The 21,142-nt window shown below is 47.5% G+C and overlaps 2 protein-coding genes across 14 annotated transcripts in view; one reads left to right on the top strand and one right to left on the bottom strand.

The window, feature by feature from the left end:
- GSS (glutathione synthetase) overlaps positions 1-21,142 on the top strand; it is a 49,953-nt gene that overhangs the window by 23,062 nt on the left and 5,749 nt on the right. For 3 of the 9 annotated variants that reach the window (XM_067707912.1, XM_067707910.1, XM_067707918.1), the window contains 7 exons: positions 1,659-1,739; positions 1,837-1,914; positions 3,442-3,508; positions 6,166-6,360; positions 6,847-6,928; positions 8,406-8,595; positions 13,186-13,348. In XM_067707912.1, the coding sequence (XP_067564013.1) occupies positions 1,659-1,739; positions 1,837-1,914; positions 3,442-3,508; positions 6,166-6,360; positions 6,847-6,928; positions 8,406-8,595; positions 13,186-13,333 (841 nt within the window). In that variant the 3' untranslated portion in view covers positions 13,334-13,348. Of the gene's footprint in view, positions 1-1,658; positions 1,740-1,836; positions 1,915-3,441; positions 3,509-6,165; positions 6,361-6,846; positions 6,929-8,405; positions 8,596-8,625; positions 8,736-9,484; positions 10,051-13,185; positions 13,349-21,142 lie in introns of those variants that run through there. The other 6 variants (XM_067707913.1, XM_067707911.1, XM_067707914.1 and 3 more) reach the window with 5 other exon arrangements.
- ACSS2 (acyl-CoA synthetase short chain family member 2) overlaps positions 10,497-21,142 on the bottom strand; it is a 50,626-nt gene continuing 39,980 nt past the window's right edge. For all 5 annotated transcript variants that reach the window (XM_067707901.1, XM_067707898.1, XM_067707899.1 and 2 more), the window contains 11 exons: positions 18,126-18,263; positions 16,628-16,798; positions 16,186-16,319; positions 15,856-15,988; positions 15,718-15,774; positions 15,442-15,522; positions 14,201-14,309; positions 12,683-12,751; positions 12,176-12,352; positions 11,518-11,592; positions 10,497-11,377 (listed from right to left, as the gene is read on the bottom strand). In XM_067707901.1, the coding sequence (XP_067564002.1) occupies positions 11,250-11,377; positions 11,518-11,592; positions 12,176-12,352; positions 12,683-12,751; positions 14,201-14,309; positions 15,442-15,522; positions 15,718-15,774; positions 15,856-15,988; positions 16,186-16,319; positions 16,628-16,798; positions 18,126-18,263 (1,272 nt within the window). In that variant the 3' untranslated portion in view covers positions 10,497-11,249. The remainder of the gene's footprint in view (positions 11,378-11,517; positions 11,593-12,175; positions 12,353-12,682; positions 12,752-14,200; positions 14,310-15,441; positions 15,523-15,717; positions 15,775-15,855; positions 15,989-16,185; positions 16,320-16,627; positions 16,799-18,125; positions 18,264-21,142) is intronic.

Raw genomic sequence — 21,142 nt, 5'->3', positions numbered from 1 at the left:
ATCTCATACATTTTAAAAGAATTTTTAAAAATTAAGCCAGGAAAATGAATTATGATTTCAATTTAGACATTTTTTCAAACTCTTTCAAAGTATAGTGTCTGTGGTTAGAATGAGTAGGGATAAGAAAATGGGATTCTTGATATAAAAGGTTGGGAACTATGATTTATTTAACACCCTTATCTTATACATGAGGAAATCAGGGCCCAAGGAAAGGAACTGACTTACCCAAGGGTATACCATAGATCACTGGCAAAGCCAGCACTGGGACTCTGGAGTCCTCATTCCCAGTCAGCATGCTACTGCTACTTCACCTTCCTTAGCTGATAACTTTCCTAGACCTGCTGTCAAGAGACTGCTCAGAATTAAAGGCAGGAGGAGGTAGAATATGTTTTCCGAGTCTGAGTCCGATTATTTGGCAGGAGGCTTCATTAACCAGAGCATGCAGTTCCACTTTAACCTACAGCCTCTCCTCCACCTTTCCTTGGAGGTGGGCCAGCCTGGGCCAAGTGCCACCTCCCACTCATGAGCAGAGCAGATCAGGCTACAAAGTAAAGAGCAAGGTCATTTGCCCTCGGGACTCTCTCAGGGCAAGATGGCTTGTGAGATTTCAGGCAGGCCAGGAGAAGGGGCATACTAGGACCTGTGTTTTAGCTAAGTGGAAAGGAGTCAGGCAGAGTGTAGTCCAAGAGGTTCAGCTGAGGGAGGGAGAAGCAAAGATAGACAAGAGGCCAAGTATGGGAGGTCAGGAATCCACACTTAAAATCCTAAGCCAAGTCTGCCCACCCAAGAGCTCAGCAAGAAGCCTTGGGCACAGAGCAATACAGCTACAGCAAAAATGGAGTTTGGTACTGCTGAGCAGTGACACTAAGAGAGTCTGATGGGAGACACCTGGACCTGTTCTTGACAACTGAAAACAGCTTGGTCGGTAGCCAAACAGACAATTCTTTGACATTAGCATTTCCCTGAGTCCTCGAGCTCTTGCTCCTTTAAGAAACATGTGGATAAGCAGAAAGGAAGAGGCCAGGTAAGCCCCAGTGATCCCATTAATACGGTGGGACCAAACGTGGCCCTGTGTACCTCATAGAAATGTTGGGAGGCCCCAGGAGATAATGCCTTATTCATAGTTTTCTCTATGGTGTTTCTGTTGGATTCCATTAAGGATTCCATTGAGCTATTCTTTTTTTTTTTTTCTTTTTGAAAGAATCACACACTCTTTTATTATATGATTCACAATCTAGCAATAGGGTCATTATCCCCTAACTCCCAGCATTGTTCTTTTACAAAATATTCTTCAGTACTCTCACTTCTTTATTCTTCCAGAAGAACTTGGAATCATTATGTTAAATTCTAAGAAAAAGTCCTCTTGGGTTTTTGAGATGGTTTTAAATCTAAATTTTAATTTGCACAGAAGATTGACATCATTACAATATTTCATCTACCTACTGGAGAAGGGGCAGAGACATGTCCATTTTTTCAAGTTTTCTATATTCAGGAAATAATGTGTTGTAGCCTCAGGTGTCTATGCCTGAGGCAGTCCTGAGTAGAGAGAATATCTACTCTTTCAGGGAAGCCGTGTTCTCATTCTCACTTCTGAGGGGGTGGGATGAAGGGAAGACAAGATTTGTAGCCACCTTGGGCCACCTGTGCTCTTTCCCCAGCGCTCGGGTGCTACTGATTGCCCAAGAGAAGGAAAGGAATATATTTGACCAGCGTGCCATAGAGAATGAGCTACTGGCCAGGTAAGTAAAGGAGGGGAGACCTCCAGGTGTAGCCCCAGGACTGGGGAGAGCCACTCAGAACAGAGCATCCACTCTGAGCCTTGCCCATCTTTCCCAGGAATATCCATGTAATCCGGCGAAAGTTTGAAGATGTCTCTGAAAAGGGGTCTCTAGACCAGGACCGAAGACTGTTTATGTAAGTGTCCAGGGAGCATTCCCCAAGGATCCAATAGAGGGCTGATTTAGGAAACTCATCCTGCTGCCTACTTCCCCTAAATAATCCTTTCTTCTGGGAGATGTGATGGCTTGCTTCCTTCTCTCTGAACTTTAGGGTGAACTCTGAAAATATCCCACCATCCCAGGAAATTTTGGACATGCCAAGTTCTGCTTCTAACGGGTTATATCAGAACTATTGACATTCTGGATAACCTTGGTTTTCATATGCCTCTGGGCTCCCAAAAGTTTTCTTGCCCTTCTTGGCTAGTCAAGTCAGACCTGGGCAGTTGGGTTGGGCAGTCAAGGAGGAAGAGGAGTAGCCAGCTCATTCTTTGATTGGTCTGGGAGTTGCTCTCTGAGGTCTCATGCAAGACCTCAAAGGGCCTGGATTTGTGTTCCAAGCCAGGCCCTGTGCTTCCCTTCAGGGGCCACCACCAAGTGACTTCAGTATCACATATTTGGGTAGCATTGCTTACAGCACACATATTTAGACCTGGAAATGTGTGATTCTTAAAATTAAGAACCTCCTGGCGTTTCACAATACCACTTACTATTTTCAAAGTGCGCTTCTATCTTAACAAAACAAAGTCATTAATTTACTTTCCAGATAAATCAAACAATATCAAATAAATCAAAGAAAAGGGGAAGAAGTTCAAAAAGACAGTATGTGGCTTAACTAGATTCATATTTTGCATCTCCCCACCCTCACCCCCTACCATTTAAAAAAATCAGCTACTTTAAGCAGTGTAAATACAAGTGTGTTTTGCTAGCAGTATGATTATATGTAGCAATATGATTCTGCTGCTCAGTAATTTTGAGCCCACTTTTTAAAAATTTACCTAATTTGATTCTGGTTGCCTTCGGCCTTACTAGAATGACTCTAGATCTGGAATATTAGAAGGCATTCCCCACTGCATACCTCCATTTTTTAGTGGAAGCATTGATGGTGTGTGGGTGTCTACTTTCATACTTCCAATGAATCCCTGTTCAGGCTACCCCTGTGCACTGACTTTCAAAGAAAGAAGCCAAATGCATTTTGATGCACCCTGAAATAGATTGAACCACTGAATACATCAGTTTTATTTTATTTTTTATCTCTTATAAATTTATTTATTTTATTTTATTTATTTTTGGCTGTGTTGGGTCTTCGTTGCTGCACGCAGGCTTTCTCTAGTTGGGACGAGCGGTGGCTACTCTTCGTTGCGGTGTGGGGGCTTCTCATTGTGGTGGCTTCTCTTGTTGTGGAGCACGGGCTCTAGGCACACGGGCTTCAGTAGTTGTGGCTCGTGGGCTCTAGAGCGCAGGCTCAGTAGTTGTGGCGCGCAGGCTCAGTAGTTGTGGCGCACAGGCTTAGTTGCTCCACGGCATGTGAGATCTTCCTGGACCAGCGCTCGAACCCATGTCCCCTGCATTGGCAGGCAGATTCTCAACCACTGTGCCACTAGGGAAGTCCCTGAACACATCAGTTTTAATTTAACACAACAGCTTTCTCCATCCTGTGTTCTAGGGACGACCAGGAAGTTGCTGTGGTTTACTTCCGGGATGGCTACATGCCAAGTCATTACAGTCCACAGGTTGGTACTTTCTGTTAGACCATTCTTTGCCTCTGGGACCTACCATCGTTCTTCAGAGATTCAACTCAGGTGTCACAACAACCTAGGTTATTTCCTGAGCTCTGGCTTCAGTTCTTCCTGAGGGAACTTGCTGCTGGAACTTCCTGTCTTCCCACAAGCTTTTTGCTACCTCTCACTCTCTACACACAATCTTCTAGAATCTGAATCCTCAGGAAACCACAATGCACCAGCCATTCACACTGTTTTGCTGGTAAATGTGTAACAATCTTTCTGTGGAGACAAGCCCCTATTTGTGTAGCATTTTCTGATTTCTAGGTTGTAAATACTCCCATCCTGGCCAGTTTCAAAGCTACCCATCTTAACATCTCTGAACAGAGCTGGGAAGAGATGGATTCAGTCAGCTCTCACTAGCCAATGCAAACCAGTGCCACTACACCACTGACCATTTCCTTCTTGCCAACTCTTACTTCTCTTTTATCTGCATCAGAAAGTTTTTATCTGCTGTCCATTCATGTTAATGACAGTAATGATAATATCACCTTAGCTTGCTATCCTACCAGGTAGTTTCAAAATTACATTCCACATCCACTATTTCATTTAATCCTTATAACCACTCTGTGAGGTGTGTAATTATCCCCATTATATAGATGGAGAAACTAAGGTTTGAGAGATGCAGGTGCTTATCTAAGGTCCCACAGAGAGCTCCCAAACTTTCTGACTCTCAGTCCAGTGGCTTTCCTAGTATATCATTCTCCTCCCCCTGCCCCTAATCCACAGCATGGAGAAGCTAAGAAGCCCTGCTTTCAGTTGGGAGAAGGTAAAGGAGAAAATAAGTTAGAAAATACCATAAGCAGTAGTCTAGGGGTCATGAGCATTTGGCTCTGCCTCTGTGTGACCAGGGGCAGGTTTCTGACCCTTTCTGGGCTCAGTTTCTGTAAGGTGAGGAACTACACTAGAAAATTGAGGGAGCTCCTTCCAGATTGATAATTCTTTGACTGTAAGATCCTCCCTAAGGCCCAGCTGTATAGGGATCTGCTTCTTGTCTCCTTTTCAACCTCATTGCATGCCATCCCTCCACCTCACTCCCACCTTGCAGCCCCACAGGTTTGTCAGTCCCACTGTCTATTGGGAAAATGTCCTGGTTCCAGGACAAGGGGTTTGGGAAAAGGGCCAAAGAAAACTTTATTGAGTTAACAAGGAGGGAAATTAGTACATAAGGGGGAGAACATTTTTAGGGAACTGAGAAACTCAGACCAGTTTTAGACATGGAGGTAAATCTGCTAGGCTTAGTGAATTGCCAGGTGACCATGAGCAAGGCCCTGCTCATCTCTGAGTTTTGCTTTCCCTACTTTCCACAGTGGGGTACTTTTCTGGGTTTTTCTCTGTTATTCAGGGTACCTTTAACTCTACCCAGAACACTAGCCTAGTTGTTAGGTGGCTGGGGTTATTGCTGAAGACCAGGCAGAGATGCTGCAGGTGGACTGACTACATCAAAGAAAGGACAGCATGCGTTGGGGGTGAGAGTGGGATGGGGGGGGGTGGTGTTCCTCAGGCCATAGCCCTGATCCTGCTGTGGGCAGTTTGATGTGGTCTGGAGTCAAGGACAGACTGTCCCTCTAGTGCCTGAGAATGGGGACTAGAGCTGGGAGGCATGATTCTCTGCTGTTTTCCTGCCTCTCACACCCTAAACTCCTGGCCCACCAGACTACTCATCCTGCGATTGCTCACCAGCAGACCTTCGCTCATATTATTTTGTTAACCTTAATACCTCTTCCCTGTTGAGTCTCACCTGTCAGACTCTACCTGTCCACTCAATTTCACCTCATTAAACAACAATAACAAATATTTATTGAGCACCTACAAAGCTTCAGGCACTGTGTTAGACACTAGGGATACAACAGGAAATAAGACAGATAAGGGTCCTTATGGAGCTCACAGTTTGGTCAGGGAGATGGTCATCAGAAAGTAAACAAAAGTAGAAAAAATGGTTTTTTCTAGCTGGGGGAAACTCTTTGAAACAACAGGGTGAAAACACAGAGAATTATGGGGAAACCCACATTAAATAGGGTGGTTTGAGAAGATGACTTTGAGCCAAGATTTAAGGATGAGAGGGATCCAGCCATCCATCAGAAAAGCCAAAATGACAAGAATTCCAGGCAGAGGGAAATGCAGCAAATGCAAAGGCCCTGAGGTGGAAATGACATTTGTGTTTGAGGACTGACAAACCTGTGTGGCTGCAAGGTGGGAGGGAGGTGGAGGGATGGCATGGAATGAGGTTGAAAAGGAGACAAGAGGCAGATCCTTACAGGATCTTATAGGCCGTGGTAAGGAGTTTGTATTTTATCTGTAGTACAGTAGGAAGCTGAGCTCATAAACAAGTGTCCCACCCCTTTCAAACCTCTTCATCAACTGTTCTACACCTTTTCACCTTTTGTCATTTTCCCTTTTAATTATAGTCATGTGTCATTGTGCTAGACCATAAGCTCCATAAGGGCAAGAATCCTGCATAATAGGAGGGGCCGTACCTGCCTCACAAGGATGTTGCAATGACCCTGGGAGATAATGAATGTGAGGATACCTGGCACCTGAAGGATGCTCATTAAAGGCCAGCCAAAGTAAAATAAAGTAGAATTCCTTTTGGTTTCTTCTCTCTGCAGAACTGGGGAGCACGGCTGCTGCTGGAGAGGTCATGTGCTGTGAAGTGCCCGGACATTGCCACGCAGCTGGCTGGGACTAAGAAGGTGCAACAGGAGCTGAGCAGATCAGGCATGCTGGAGGTGTTGCTCCCCGGCCAGCCTGAGGCCGTGGCCCGCCTCCGTGCCACCTTTGCTGGCCTCTACTCACTGGACATGGTGCGTGGACAGCCCGCTTCTCCCACCACAGGCCCCCTAGGTATCAGGGACCCAGAGCCCAATGTGTTGCAGAGGCTGGAACTGGCACTGGGCTGGACTTGGGTCAGTGATGCTCTGAGAAAACCCCTAGAGCCCTGGGAAGGAGGGCTGGAATCCATTGTAAGCTCCCACAGCAAAGGTGGAGATGGGGATGGTAACCAGGGGAAGGGGCTGAGGTAGACAGCAAGAACTGAGGAATATCTGTACCTGTTTTCCAGACCTCTTGCTGCTCCTGAACTGTTGCCCAAGAAAGCTTGTTGTCACTGTACTCACTGCCACAGGGGGCTTGCTGGGGTCATATCCAGATAGTAGCATCCAGCCTAAAGGGGCTTATGGCTCTTCCTCCTCCTGCTCTTCCTCTGATGCTGCTCTACACAACCAGCAGGACCTTGGCTCCTGCCTCTTTGGCCCAAGACTGCTAGTGACTGCTTTCTTGCCTCCTGCCAGGGTGAAGAAGGGGACCAGGCTATCACTGAGGCCATTGCTGCCCCTAGCTGCTTCGTGCTAAAGCCCCAGAGAGAGGGTGGAGGTAGGTGGTTCCCTCTTTGCAGGGCTGCTCAGTGAAAGGGGGCCAGCAGGCTGTTACCAGTGCTGATCTGCACTTGCTATGGGCATGGTCCCAGGCTGTGGGGGATACAAGAGGAACTGACACATGTCCCCACCTTGGACAGTGTCCCAGGAGACCCTTTGGTCAAGTGCAGTGGAGCACAAGGGAATGTGTGAGGCGAACGTGATAACCACTACACTGCAGAAATGCCCGTGCACAAGGGAATGTGATTAACCAGCACTGGAGGGTTTGGGCAAGTGTAGTCTGAGGTGCCTGAGGGTGAATTGTGGGGAACCAGGATGGGGGCATATCAGGAGGTTGGATATCTTCCTGCTTAATTTGAACTCCTTGAGGGCAGGGATCATGTCTGTCTCCTGACCCAGAGGAGATGGTTTTTGATCTTGGCCTTAAGGGTTAGGTACCAGTTTCCCAGGTGGAAAAGGGGGAAGAGTATTCCATACAGAAGAAGCAACCTCGGGCATAGGCACTGGTCCGTGAAAGTGTGATATGTTTGGAGATTAATGAGTAACTGGTCAGGCTGGAGTGCAGTGTGGGAGGTGAGAGAAGGCAGGGATTTGGGTTGGAAAAGATGGTTTGGGACCTGATTATAAAGGATGTTGAATATATGTAGGAAATTGGATTTTATCCTAAGGGTAGCGGGAAGCCAATAGAAAGTTTTAAGGAGGGAAGGGACACATGATTGATCTAGGATCCATGTTTCAGCCATGGTAGAGTGTGTCCTGGAATGTAGGGAGACACTGGTGGCAGAGAGACCATAGAGGAGACGGGTATAGTTGTCCAGAGAGCAATGTAGAAGGCTGGGCTAGGGCTTATGACAGTGTGGAGTACAAACTGAAGAGACATGTCCAAGTTCATGACAGGTAATGGAGAGAGAGGAGTTAAATGACTCAAGAATGCCTTTCACTTGATTGAGGGTAGGAAGTTCCAGGAGAAGCAGAGTCAGGCAGAAGTAATGAGTTCTGTTCGGACATGTTGAGTTTATTTTGGGAGCCCATGGGATATCTGTGATGTCTAGAGCAGGGAGCTTTAGTTAGAGATTTGGGAGTAAACAAGTTATAGGATATAGATGAAGCCTTGGAAGAGATCTCCCTGAAAAAAAAAGTATATACGTGGAGGAGAGAACAGGGTGAAGGACTGATTCCTTGGAAACCCCAATATTTAAGACGGGCAGGAGCCAGTCAGGAAGGCTGAGAAGGAACAGCCATAAACAGATACGAAGAGAACCAGGGCAGGATGGTGTGGTGGAAGGTGTGTTCGCTTGTGTAAGAGCTCTCCTGTTAAGGTGACATTTCTTCCTTGGAAGCCAGGCCTGCCCCGGGTTCACTGAGCTGGTGTCAGGAACTGAGGTTCCTGACTTGCCCACGTGGCCCTAGAAGTGGGAGCATAGGGTGGAGAAGGTGGGGAGAGGGTCCAGGGTGACTGCTTAGTGGAATTGCAGGTAACAACCTATACGGGGAGGAGATGGTACAGGCCCTGGAGCGGCTGAAGGACAGTGAGGAGAGAGCCTCCTACATCCTCATGGAGAAGATAGAACCTGAACCTTTTGGGAATTGTCTACTACGACCTGGCAGCCCTGCCCAAGTGGTCCAATGCATTTCAGAGCTGGGCATCTTCGGGGTCTATGTCAGGTGAGCCAAGCAGTGTGTTTCCTTATCTAGTAAATGAGGCCAAGGATCCAAGATCTGCCCACCTCACAAGGTTATCAAATGAAGCCCAGATGAGAAGTGCTTTGAAACTATAAAGGAAATTCCAAGTAGTATCAAGATGGGTGAGAAAATAACCCTGGACTGGGAAACCCCAGGGAAGGAAAGAATTTGGGTCCAGTCCCAGGCCACTGGGGATTCTGGGAAAAGGTGGGATGGGCCAGCTAGAGGATACTCAGTGGCTTTGAAAAGCTGAGTGGCCCCTGGGTTTGGATTTGAGCACTAAAGAATCAGGAAGAGGAAGACTGGGGAATTTGTAAGGAACAGTTCCTGGTCCCTCATACCACTTCCTGCAAAATATTCACACCACGATCAGCGCAAGGAAGGAATTCCAGATCCTACCATGCTCCCCACCAGAGCCTGCCCTCTCTATTATCTTCCCCTCCAAGCACTCTCCTTACAGCATCTCTGCTGGCAATTTCCTCCCCAGCCCCCCACCCCACCCCCACCACAGCCATTTTGAGAGGTAGGAAGGAAATTTACAGCTACAGAACATGAAATGTGAGCCTGGCATCATGCTAAGTGCTGTTCCTGCTTTATTCATTCCTCGTGACCATCTTGCAAAGTGAGAGGTATTATCCCTATTTTAAGCTGAGGAAATTGATATTTAGAAAGGCTGAGTAACTTGCTCAAAGACACAGAGCTAATAATATCCAAGCTAGGATGCAAACCCAAATCTGATTCAAAAATCCTAGCACTTTCTCAGGTGTAGTCAGTCACCCACGTACAGCTCAGCTGGGACGAGTGAAGGTCTTGGGTTTGAGGGCTGAGTCCAGGTGATGGAGTTGTGTGTCTCCTGCTCCCGTTTCTATAGGCAGGGAAAGACACTTGTGATGAACAAGCACGTGGGACATCTGCTTCGAACCAAAGCCATTGAGCATGCTGATGGTGGTGTGGCAGCAGGAGTGGCAGTCCTAGACAACCCATACCCTGTGTGAGGACACAGCGAGGCCTGCCCAGACTTTACTCGAAAGACCTTCTATCCTTTGTACTTATCATTCCTCTCCTAGCCCTCCTGAGGGGCTGCCCTCCCCTTACCTTGGGAAGGTTGATCTCTTCTAGAGATTTCCAGGGTCTTCATGGAAGGGTCAGCTGGGTACCTTCCCCACAGCTTTCCCATCTGAGAACCAGAAAAGCTGTGTTTCCCTTAGGTGCAATCTAGAGGCCCCTAAATCCTCAGGGTGTGGGTACAGCTGAAAAGAAGCTGATCTGAGGTAAGGGACCATAACACTGCCACCCTCCTGTTAGCCCATTGTCAGCCTTTCCAGCAAGTTCCAGTGTCTGACTTGGGATAGGACTGAGGGGTAGGAGGAAAACGGTAGAGGGGCACAGCCTTTTCCCACCTCTGCCTTAAATAAAACTACTTTGTTGATTCTGTGATTCCTTGGTTTGTACATTTAGGGGAGGGAGAAGCTATAATCCGAGTCGGGCCACTTCAGGTAGACTGGAGCAGGGGAAGTAACTTGGCTGTAATCAGAGTCTCCCTAGCTCCTGACCCTATGGATAGGACCCTGAAATTTCAATCCTTAGTCACTCACTAATGCTCCCACAGGATCATAGGGAAGAGAGAAGGTCTCTAGCAGGAGCCCAGGAGGGAAGGCAACCATGATGAGACATCACAGTTGTAATCCTGCTTCATTTGCTTTCCTGATTAGCTCAGGAGCTTGTCAAAGGGCCTGGAAGCCCTGCCTAGCTCTGCCTAAACCAAAAGTTCTAGAAGGTGAATATTGGGGTATTCCTGAGGAAAACCACTCCCCTTCCCCACACAAGTCATAACAGCTAGCAAGTACACAGCCTGTAAGATAACCAAGAAAGCAAGTCACCACCTTCTTGAGGTCACAGACTTTATTCCTACAACCACAGCGCTTGAGTACAACAGGCAAGAAAAGAGAGCTTCATCTGAGAGTCTCCCATGGGCAAGACTCTGTTCAGGGGAGGGTGGGAAAAGAGGACAAGAAAATCAAGCTCCTCTGGTCCTAGGAACATAACACATTTACTCCTGCTAAGACACAAATGATCTGAAAACCCTCTGGAAACTGAGCCTGCCTGCACAGCCTCTGGAACAAATGGCAGACAAGCCATCTAGCACAAAAGGGAATTCAGACCCATAACAGAAGCAGCAAAGTGTTTAAAAAATAATAATCAATTGTTCCAGGACTCACAAACAGGCATTTCTAAGGGCAAGTGCATGCCCAAAATAAGTACTGATGCTTCCTGAGAGAGCTGACATAGCATTACAGAGTTGCTTCCCTGCTTCAGTCTATGCCCTCACTTGCCCACTGAACACTTAACTTGGGTTTGAGATATGACCTTCAGGTCGCTGTTCTGGGCGCTAATGGCTCTTTGCAGTCTAGGGGCACAGCAGCCTGAGGTTGACCTGGGCCCTGTCCCATCTGCCTGGCGGTCGCAGGAAGTTGCCTGCACCCAGAGGCAAAGCTAGTCCTCAGTTCCAGACAGCTCGTCGGGGAGGTGGTGTGGGTCAGCACAGGCCCTGAGTACTCCTGGATGGGGGCAGGGAGGGTGGGCAAAACTTTGGAAAGCCAAGCAGGGGGAATCCTGGGTAATGGGCAGGGTCCTGTTCACTGGATGGTCAGGCAACGGTGGTTGAAGAGCTGGGTGATGACGGATGGGTCAGCCACGGTGGACACATCCCCCAGGTCGTGGTCATTCTGAGCGATCTTCCGAAGCACCCGCCTCATGATTTTCCCTGGGGGACCACAGGCTTCTGGTTACCTGGTGACAACACTGACCCATTCCAGCCCTGCCGAACACTTCCATCCACACACACTCCACCACGACTGGGCCTTGGCAAATCCAGTCCCAATCCCTCAAGGCCTCTGGACATACCTGAGCGGGTTTTAGGCAAGCTGGGTGCATTCTGGATGTAATCCGGTGTGGCAATGGGGCCAATCTTTTCTCTAACTGTAACCAACAAATCATTATGCATTTTTTCAGTACCCTTAGCCAGGCTGCCCAAAACCAAGGCAGAGATGGCTTTGTTTCCAACCTATTTCCTCTTCAAGGTTTTGCCCACAATCATTCTCAGGCTCATTTCTGTCTTTCTCTCTTTTAACACATTGTCTCTTTACACTCTCATTTTATATTAATTCACCTTCATGGAACTCAAGCTCTAGAATCAGCCTGCTAGAGTTGAAATTCCGCTTTACCAGGAGTATGGCCTTGGACAAGAGATTTAACTTCTCTGAGCCTCAATTTCTTCATCTTTAAAGTGAGAGCAACAATAGGATCTATTTCATGGAGGTGATTATAGAGATTAAATAGATTAATGCATTTAAAGCACTTAGCTCAGTGGTGGCACAGAGAAAGAATTCTATAAATGTCAATCATTATTAACCTAGTAGAGACTGGGTGGGAAGAGGGTAGTTAGCCCCTAAGGCCCCCTGGGGTCTGTTTGTGGTTTGAGAAGCAGCTCACTATAGCCCTTCCCCAGCAACCTGGGCCATCAGGACAGACCTGGAAATCCCTGCCCAGGGAAGCTCCTTACTCTGTTTCTTGAGCTCCTCAGTGAGGGTGGAGCTGAAGGTGTGGCCATCGCACAGGGTGACAAAACAGTAGAGGCATTCGCCCTTCACAGGATGAGGGTGGCCAACCACGGCTGCCTCTGCGACAGCCTCATGTTCCACAAGTGCTGACTCTACCTCTGCCGTGCTCAGCAGGTGTCCTTGTCAAGGGAAAGGAAGTGCCATGAGAGAGATCCCAGCCCCTGTTCCATCTGTCCCAGTAAGGCAGTCCTGGTCTGGTCAAATGGGGAAGGCCTTTCATTCATTCCTCATAGGACATACTTCAGTTGTCCCACCATCCTGGTTCCACTCCTCCAGGTACATTTCAATGTTTATCACTCTTCTTCCAAAACCTGGGTCCAGAACTGAATGCTTGCTGTACTCCAGGCATGGTCTGGCCAAAGGATATCCTGGCTCTCTCAGAAGGCTTTGGCTGGGAGTTGCTGGGAAAGCAGGGTAAATAAGAAGGGAAAATGGTCCCTGGCCCTCACCAGATACATTCAGCATGTCATCAATCCTGCCAGTGATCCAGTAATAGCCATCCTGATCCCGCCGGCAGCCTGGGAAGAGAAGAAATGTGCAACATAATAAGTACCCCACAGTAGGATACAAGATCCACGTTACCAAACTGCTACACCCACAGCAATAGCCTCCTAACAAGTCTTCCTGCTTCTGCTCTTGCCTGCTGTGGTAGCAGGCTCCAAGATGGCCACACTGGTCTCTACTTCCTGGTATTCATACCCCTGTGTAGTCCTCTTTCTCAGTGTACTAGGGTTTGTCTTGTGATCAGTCAAGTTTGGCAGAAATGATAGGATGTCATTTCTGAGATTAGATTATAGAAGACTGTGGCTTCTGTGTTGGTTGCATTCTCTCAGATTACTTGCTCTGGGGGAAGCCAGCTGTCATGAGTAGCCCTATGGAAAGGTCCATGTGGCAAAGAACTGAAGGTTCCTGCCAAAAGCCACTTGAGTGAGCTTGGACGTGTGTCTTCCAGGCTCAGTCAAACCTTCAGACGACTACAGCCCCGACCACAGGTTGACTGCAACCCACGAGAAACTCTGAATGACAACCACCAGCTAAGCCACTCACAGATTCCTGGTCCTCAGAAACTGTATGAGATAATACAATATTTGTTGTTTTAAGCTGCCAGGTTTGAGGGTAATTTGTTCCATGGCAATAGATAACTAACATACTGACCTGAAGTCTATTCTCCATAAAACAAGCAAAGTTATTAAATAATAAATAAATTCTTATCACTTCTCTGCTTAAAACCCCTGATGGTCTCCCACTGTACACTGGATAAAATCCAAACTCCTCACCATGGCTCACGAGGCCCTATCTTATCTCCCTCTCCAACTTGATATGAAATTCTTCCCCTTGCTCACTACATTCCAGCTACACAAGCTTCAGTCTGTTCCTCAGACATTCTAAGCTTGTGTCTCACTGGTACAGAACATTCATTCTTACTCCAGATTTTCCCATGCCTGCCTCCTTCTCACCCTTCAGGTCTCTGGTCACTTCAGAGAAACCTCTCACCATCCCATCTATGGTGGCCATCCCTGCAGTATTTATTTGCTGAATTATTTGCCTGTCTCCCCTTACTTGAATGTAAGCCCCATGAGAGCTGTACTGTGCTTAGATAAGTACATGGACATAGTAGGTGGTCAATAAATATTTACGGAAGAATGGATTGGTGGGTGGACACATGGGCAAACATAGGCTCCAGACATGAGGATACACATGACATAGTAATACATACTGCCATATGCCCCATCTCTTTCAGCCTAGCAGCAAGGGAAATAAGAACTTCTTCCCTCATACATCAAATCTCAGATGGCACCATGCTGAGTGCCTTCCTGCAACACTCGTTCTTATAATCTTCTCTGTAGTTCTGACTGAATATTAGACACTGATACATAAGACACATCCCTAACCAAGTCTTCTTGGAAATGAAAGGGGACAGTACGTATCTCGGTGGGAGGTTTGGGAAGGGGATAGCCAAGGCTCACCATCTCCTGTCACATAGTACCCGGGAAACTTCTTAAAGTAGGTGGTCTCAAAGCGTTCATGGTTCCCATAGACTGTGCGCATGATCCCTGGCCAGGGCTGCTTGAACACCTGGAAAGTGAGGAAGACACAGTGGTAACATCTGCTACACTGTGTTACAGGAAGACAATTACAGCTTTGTCAAACCCTAGGAGAAACAGCCTGAATGCCATTCCTGAGAAGTAGGACAAAGTACAGGCTTTGGAGATAGACAATCCAGGCTTGGAATCCCAGCTCTGCCACTTACTAGCTGTGTGACCCCAGGTAGGTAATGTTATCTCTCTGAACTTCAGGATCCTTATCTGTAAATTAGAGAAAATAATCTCTACCTCCCAAAGTTATTGTGAGGATTAAATTAATAGTATGTGGAAGCTGCCTGGCACAATGTTCTGTTAGTAATAAGCATTTAGTAAATTTGAGTCTCCTTTTAGGTAATCCCTCAGGGATGCCAGTCCAGTTTGATGCAAATGAAACAGTTATATAAAAATGTGGGACCCACACATAAGTAAGTAATCATTGCCCCAATCAATAATATCCTGTGGCAGCAGATTGACAGGATGGATGAAATTCTAGGCTAAGAGTCAGAAGACCTGGATTCAAGTCTTGCCCTTGTTACTAACTTGCTCTTAATAAAAATGAAGTGAGGTGGAGGGTGGGGGCTGATGATCTCCCCACAACTGTTAATAAAACAATCACAACAACAGCTAACATTTATCAAGCACTAACTGTTAGGTTCTGTGCTAAGTAAAACCTTCACATGGATTATCTAATCAATCCAGCAACCACAGGAGACACAGGTACTATTATAACCCTGTTTTACAAGTGAGAACATTTAGGTTCAGAGGGGTTGGGTAACTTAACTAAGGTCACAGAAGAGGCAGAGCCAGGATTTGAACCCAGGCATGTTGACTCTGGAGCCTATATGATTTTCCACGATGTCTTCCAGACCCGAAAAGGCACCATCAGGTATCTTTGAGCAGAGCCCTTAAGAACTTTGTGGGCCAAAAGGCAGAGAGGCAGGCAAAGTATCCAGAAGGATTCCCCCCTAGGGTCTCTCTGCAGATGATAAACCCTCAACCATGGAGCTTTAGCCAAAAGCAGCTACCGGGAAAGATTAGGTTCTAAGCTCTAAAGGAGAGTCCAGTACCCCTTTGTGGACCCTCCCCCGTGCCTCCTCCTCACTGAGCAAGGGCCAGGATCTCACCAGATAACCTTCAGCTTCACCTTCCAACTCTTCCCCAGACTCATTCAGGACTGCAGGAGCTACACCAAAGAATGGGAAGGTCTAGAAGCAAACAGGAGACAGGACCCACAGAGAGGAATGAGGCAACTCTGACTCAACTCTCTACCTCTCCTAAGGAGCCCCAGAGCCCCAAATTCCTCACACATATCAGTCCAGTCCCCCACTCTCTACCTAGGCCAAATGCCCCAAGACTCTACTTCTGCCCAGCCCAGGACCAGCCAAGGGAGCCTCACTCACAGCAGAACCAGGCTTCATGGGTGTGGCACCAGGGAGAGGGGTCAGCATATGGCCACCCTGTAGAAGTCAGAGATCAGGGGTTTGAGTCAGTCTTCCCACACTGTCCCTGAACCCCAGCCTTCTGAACCCCTTACTCACTGTCTCTGTCTGCCAGAAGGTGTCCACAATGGGGCAGCGCTGGGCACCTACCACCCGGTGGTACCACAGCCAGGCCTCAGGGTTGATGGGTTCGCCCACTGTGCCTAGCACCTGTAAGGATGCCCGGCTATGCCTTGGGCAGGGGAATGGGGAGAAAGGAAGGCTCTGAGCACCACTGGGAGCCAGGAAGACATGCACAGGCTCTTCTCCTGCCCCCTCCCCTATTCCAAGCCAGGGTGTTAGAACAATGGAATGGAAAAGACTGCGCACGAAAGGCCAGCACCAGCTCTGAGGGACACCTATGGGGCAGCCGTTGGGAAGGGGTCTCACCTGGTAACAGGCTCATCTCCAAACTTCATGAGCAGGCGGATAGCTGTAGGTGCTGTGTAGAACTTGGTCACCTTGTACTTGTCCACAATACTCCATAGGCGGCTCATGTCCGGGTATGTGGGAATCCCCTCAAACTGACCCCAGTAATGGCTGGTCATTTTGGGTCCTTCTCAATAGTCCCTCCATTCCCCTGCCATCCCCTCAGGCTCAGCATTTTGCCCTTTCTGACAAATCCATGGCTTCACTCCCTTACCAGACAAGCCAAGAGACCTTCCCAGTCAGGATATACAACCCCCTAAGAACTCCTCTTTCTCCAGGAAACAGGTCATTGTATAAGTTCCTCTGCCTCTAGACCAAGTGGCTTTGGGAGGTTGTCACCCAGGATCATCTTGTCCATCCCCTAAATAAACCAAGTAGCCCTGAGTCCCAGCACCCTGCTTACCAAAACACTGGTGGCACCGTTGGCCAGTGGCCCATAGGTGACATAGGAATGGCCAGTGATCCAGCCAATGTCTGCTGTGCACCAGAACACATCCTCCGCATGGAAGTCAAACACATACTTGAAGGTTGTGGCCACATAGAGCATGTAGCCGCCAACTGTGTGTACCACACCCTGGGGAGAAAACAGGGCCTCAGGTTGGGGACTTGGGCTCACCCCCACTGACTACCAAATAGGCTGGACAGAACTAGAGGAAAAGCCTTCTCAGGGATTCTGGTCCTGACAGCATCCCTCTCACAGCATCCATCTCTCTTCCACCCTCTTTGCATGTTCCCATCTCACACCCCACATGTATTTATAGTCAGTCCATCATTCACACCCACACCCTAAGATGGTATTTCTGAACCACCCACATTACTCTCACATACATGAACAGTTCTAGTACACTCACATCTAATAGTGTCTCTATTGTGTGTTTGTGCACACACACTCAATTATATGTTGACACAGTGTGAGTGGAAAAAAAAAAGATAATCTTCTTTGCTTACTCCATCAATACACCATCCCTAGGAAAGAGAGGCCCAAATTGTGTCTCTAAAGGTCCACTGAGGAATATGCAAAGCATGTGGAGAGAATAATTTATGGATGGGTGAGTGGATGGTAGAGTGACATATCTTTCAAGTCAACAGATGAGTCAGAGTTTTGTTTCCAGCTCCCACACTGTGCCCTGGGAGGTACTAGATGTTAATAGTGTGGCAAGTGGAAGGGACTGAACTCTAAGAGCTGTAGTCTAGAAGGCCAAGAGTGATCCCTGTGCCTACTCTGGGCCTCGACTTTACAGGCAGCTTTTCTTCAACCAAACCATGTGGGTATGGGCAGGGAACATAGATGTCAGCCACATGGATTGATCCTTTCCTCCTTTTCTGGGCACCATGAAAGCTTCCACCTGAATGTCTCACCCTGGGCCTTACCATCAGTGATTGAGGATTTATGTCAATTTGATTTAGAAAAGGTAACATGCCATTTCTTTTTTTTTTAAGATTTATTATTTATTTATTTTACTTTCTGTCTGCATCGGGTCTTAGTTGCGACATGTGGGATCTTCATTGAGGCATGCAGGATCTTTCATTGTGGCACGTGGGCTTCTGTCTAGCTGTGGTGCATGAGTTCCAGAGCACGTGGGCTCTGTAGGTTGCAGCACGAGGGCTCTGGTTGCAGCACAAGGGTTCTAGTTGAGGCATGCGAGCTCAGTAGTTGTGGCATGCGGTCTTAGTTGCCCCGTGGCATGTGGGATCTTAGTTCGAACCCACGTACCCTGCATTGAAAGGCGAATTCTTTACCACTGGACCACCAGGGAAGTCCCTAACATGACATTTCTGAAACTCAGGGTTGTACAGTAAAATTCATGTCATTACATGCTTCCTCAGAAACTCACTTCTCACCCCTACACAGTGTATGTGTACACACACACACACACACACACACACACACACACACTTGCCTTGGGTTTGCCTGTGGAGCCACTAGTATATAGGATGAAGAGTGGGTCTTCAGCATCACACCACTCAGGCTCACACTCATCCCCTGCCTCTTGCATGAGTTCATGCCACCACATGTCAACCCCCTCATTCCAGGAGATCTGCAGGGGGAAGAAGACAGGAATGGGCAGGGAGGAACTGTGAACAGCTCAAGCTGGGTGTAAAAGACACCCCTACTTAGCACCTGGAGGGGCAGGGTGGGACTGGCAGACGGGGGTCCTGGGAGGGAGGAAGGGCCCTGCAAGGGTGGAATTGGGCAGAGAGAATAGAAGTGGAACAGGAGGCTTCTTTGGTACTTCCAGCACCCTGCTCCAGAGCTACTCTCACCCGGCCTCAGGCTAAGGAGGGCCCCTCAGCTGGTCCTTTCTCATTCTTCAATTCCTAGCTTAAATGTCACCTTCTTGGAAAGGCTTTCCCTGAACAGTATCTGATAGGTTCCCATCCCCACCCTCACCCCTGCTATTATTCTTTTTTTTTTTTTTTTTTTTGGCCACGCAGTGCAGCTTATGGGATCTTAGTTCCCTGACCAGGGATCGAACCCCGGCCCTTAGCAGTGAAAGTGGGGAGTCTTAACCACTAGACCACCAGGGAATTCCCACCCCTGCTATTATTCTTGATCACAGCACCTTATTTCTTTCCCACACAGCACATATTTCCAGTTATTTTATTTAGCTGTTACTTTATTTTGCTTGATTACTGTCTCCCCAAGTAGATAGTAACCTCTATGAGTGCAGTGGCATGTCTGTCTTTCCCACCCCTCCCACCAAATCCCCAACACCTAGTAAAATGCCTAGAACTCAAAAGGCACTCAGTAAATTTTGTTGGATGAGTGAATACGCAAACACAAGCCTACATACACACGTATGTACTTATGGGACTACTGGCTCATCAGCAGGAATGTGGACACCACACAATTCAGAAATGCAGAATTAGTCAGAGCCACAGGTAAGGCGGGTACCTGGCCCCATTAGTTAGTAGCAAAAGAAGTCAACAGATCTTAGTCCAAGCATCTTTTTCTGCATGTCTAGACATCATCCACATCTGGAGGTTCCTACCCCAACTCTGCTCCTGCCTTTACACCACTGGTACCAATGGGTTTCTCATAAAGACACTTGCTTGAGGTTCCATTCAGCAGGAAACCTTGTCTTAAGTTGGTGGAAAAGGACCAAGGTGAATTTCTCCCAGTAGAGGGATGTCCCCCTATACTGGCATGTGTTTGATAACTACTTCTGGATCTGTCATCCTGACATTTTTCTAAACTCTCTTTGAAACTGCTTTACTTTCCCAGTTATATCACCTGTTTGAAAAAAATGGTCTTCTACTCTTTCCTGAGTGAAGTGTGTTCCCTGAATTTGTCCAAAAGTTGCACTAGATTTAGATTCCCAGTTCTGCCACTTCCTAGCTGTATATGACCTTGGGTAAGCCACTCTACCTCAAGTCACTCATTTTTAAAATGAGGATAGTCATTCTTGCCCTAATAGTCACAGGATTTGGGGAACCTCAGAAGAGAACCGTATTACCTAGTAAACATGAAGCCTTGGATTGTCCTGGGGTGTAGGGAAGACTGATGAATGTAATGAAGGTGAGAAGTTATTTCAGTTCCGCTGAACTCCTCTGGGAGGTGAAATAAGAATGTGATGATGGGAACTACTGGGGGTTTGCTTCAGCTGTCACGAAACTCTTTCATATTCATTAGCTTCTTGTTCTATGGCCCTGGCTGGCAGGTAGACATGATAGTGTAAGAGAAACACCCTACTCCCATTATATGGCTCTATGGTAATTTACTGTGTCCATATTTAAAAACCCCAAAGTTTTAGGCAACACATACCTTGATAAATTATAAAATTACAACTCCCCTCTCTCTGTACTACCTGCCCCTTACTCTGGAGAATTTGAAGCTTCTGGCACATAAGGATCACAACAATCACAAGTCCAGGCCAAGAGAGGCACCATTAAGAAGAAAAAGAAAGAAGAGAGAGAAGCTGCCCACAGCTAGGAAACACAAAAATACACCCTATTTTTTTTTTACTGGAATAGCCATATGGGTCTACACATACATTGTCACATGGATAATTTTGTTCCCACCAGATGATCTGCTTGAGATGAGGACATTAATGTATTTAAGCAGAAGTGCGTCAAGAATGCTTGGGCAGGGGCTTCCCTGGTGGCGCAATGGTTGAGAGTCCGCCTGCCGATGCAGGGGACGCGGGTTCGTGCCCCGGTCCGGAAGGATCCCACATGCCGCGGAGCGGCTGGGCCCGTGAGCCATGGCTGCTGAGTCTGCGTGTCCGGAGCCTGTGCTCCGCAACGGGAGAGCCACAACAGTGAGAAGCCCGCGTACCGCAAAAAAAAAAAAAAAAAGAAAAAAGAAAAAAAAAAAGAATGCTTGGGCAAATGGCGCTGGTCTACAGTGCTGGTGTGAGTTGTCACAGAAAAGGCACTAGGTACAAGTAAGGGCAAAGCGCAGTTACACTGTGGCAGTGAGGGGACTCTTGTAATCTTGTAAAACTGTTTCTTTTGTGGGTGTGGGTAAGAAGGGGTGGGGTGGGTACTCCAGGTGTGGAGCTGATAACCAGCACCAGGAAGCAGGGTGAGCTCAATTAGTGGCACATATGTTGGTTGTGAATTAGGTGTATACTTATGAGGGCCCAGTGCTTTGAATCAGGAAAAGGTTTGAATTTTCTGAAATAAGAATCGAGGAGTTGGCCTTTGTTATTGGACCAGAATAACCTTAGAGAGGGCAGCCGCCAGGTGTGAGAGAAAAATATGAGGAAGCTCATAGGTAACATGGTTGAGGAAGGTACCTGCCAACTGTACCAGGCTCTCCCTTGAAGATTGCTTAAGGATGAAGGGGTTTGGAGCTCTGCCAAGATTTCTGCAGCTTTGACTGCAGTCCTCAGACCTGGACTTTGTAAGCCAATTTTTATGGTCTTTGGTTTTTTGGTAACTGGCTATTTTCACCTTCAAGAAACAAAAATCC

Source organism: Pseudorca crassidens, chromosome 15 (assembly GCF_039906515.1).
Source record: "Pseudorca crassidens isolate mPseCra1 chromosome 15, mPseCra1.hap1, whole genome shotgun sequence".
In the NCBI taxonomy this organism is placed as follows: domain Eukaryota; kingdom Metazoa; phylum Chordata; class Mammalia; order Artiodactyla; family Delphinidae; genus Pseudorca; species Pseudorca crassidens.
Note: the sequence above shows the minus strand (reverse complement) of the source record. Positions and strands in the feature narration are given on the sequence as shown.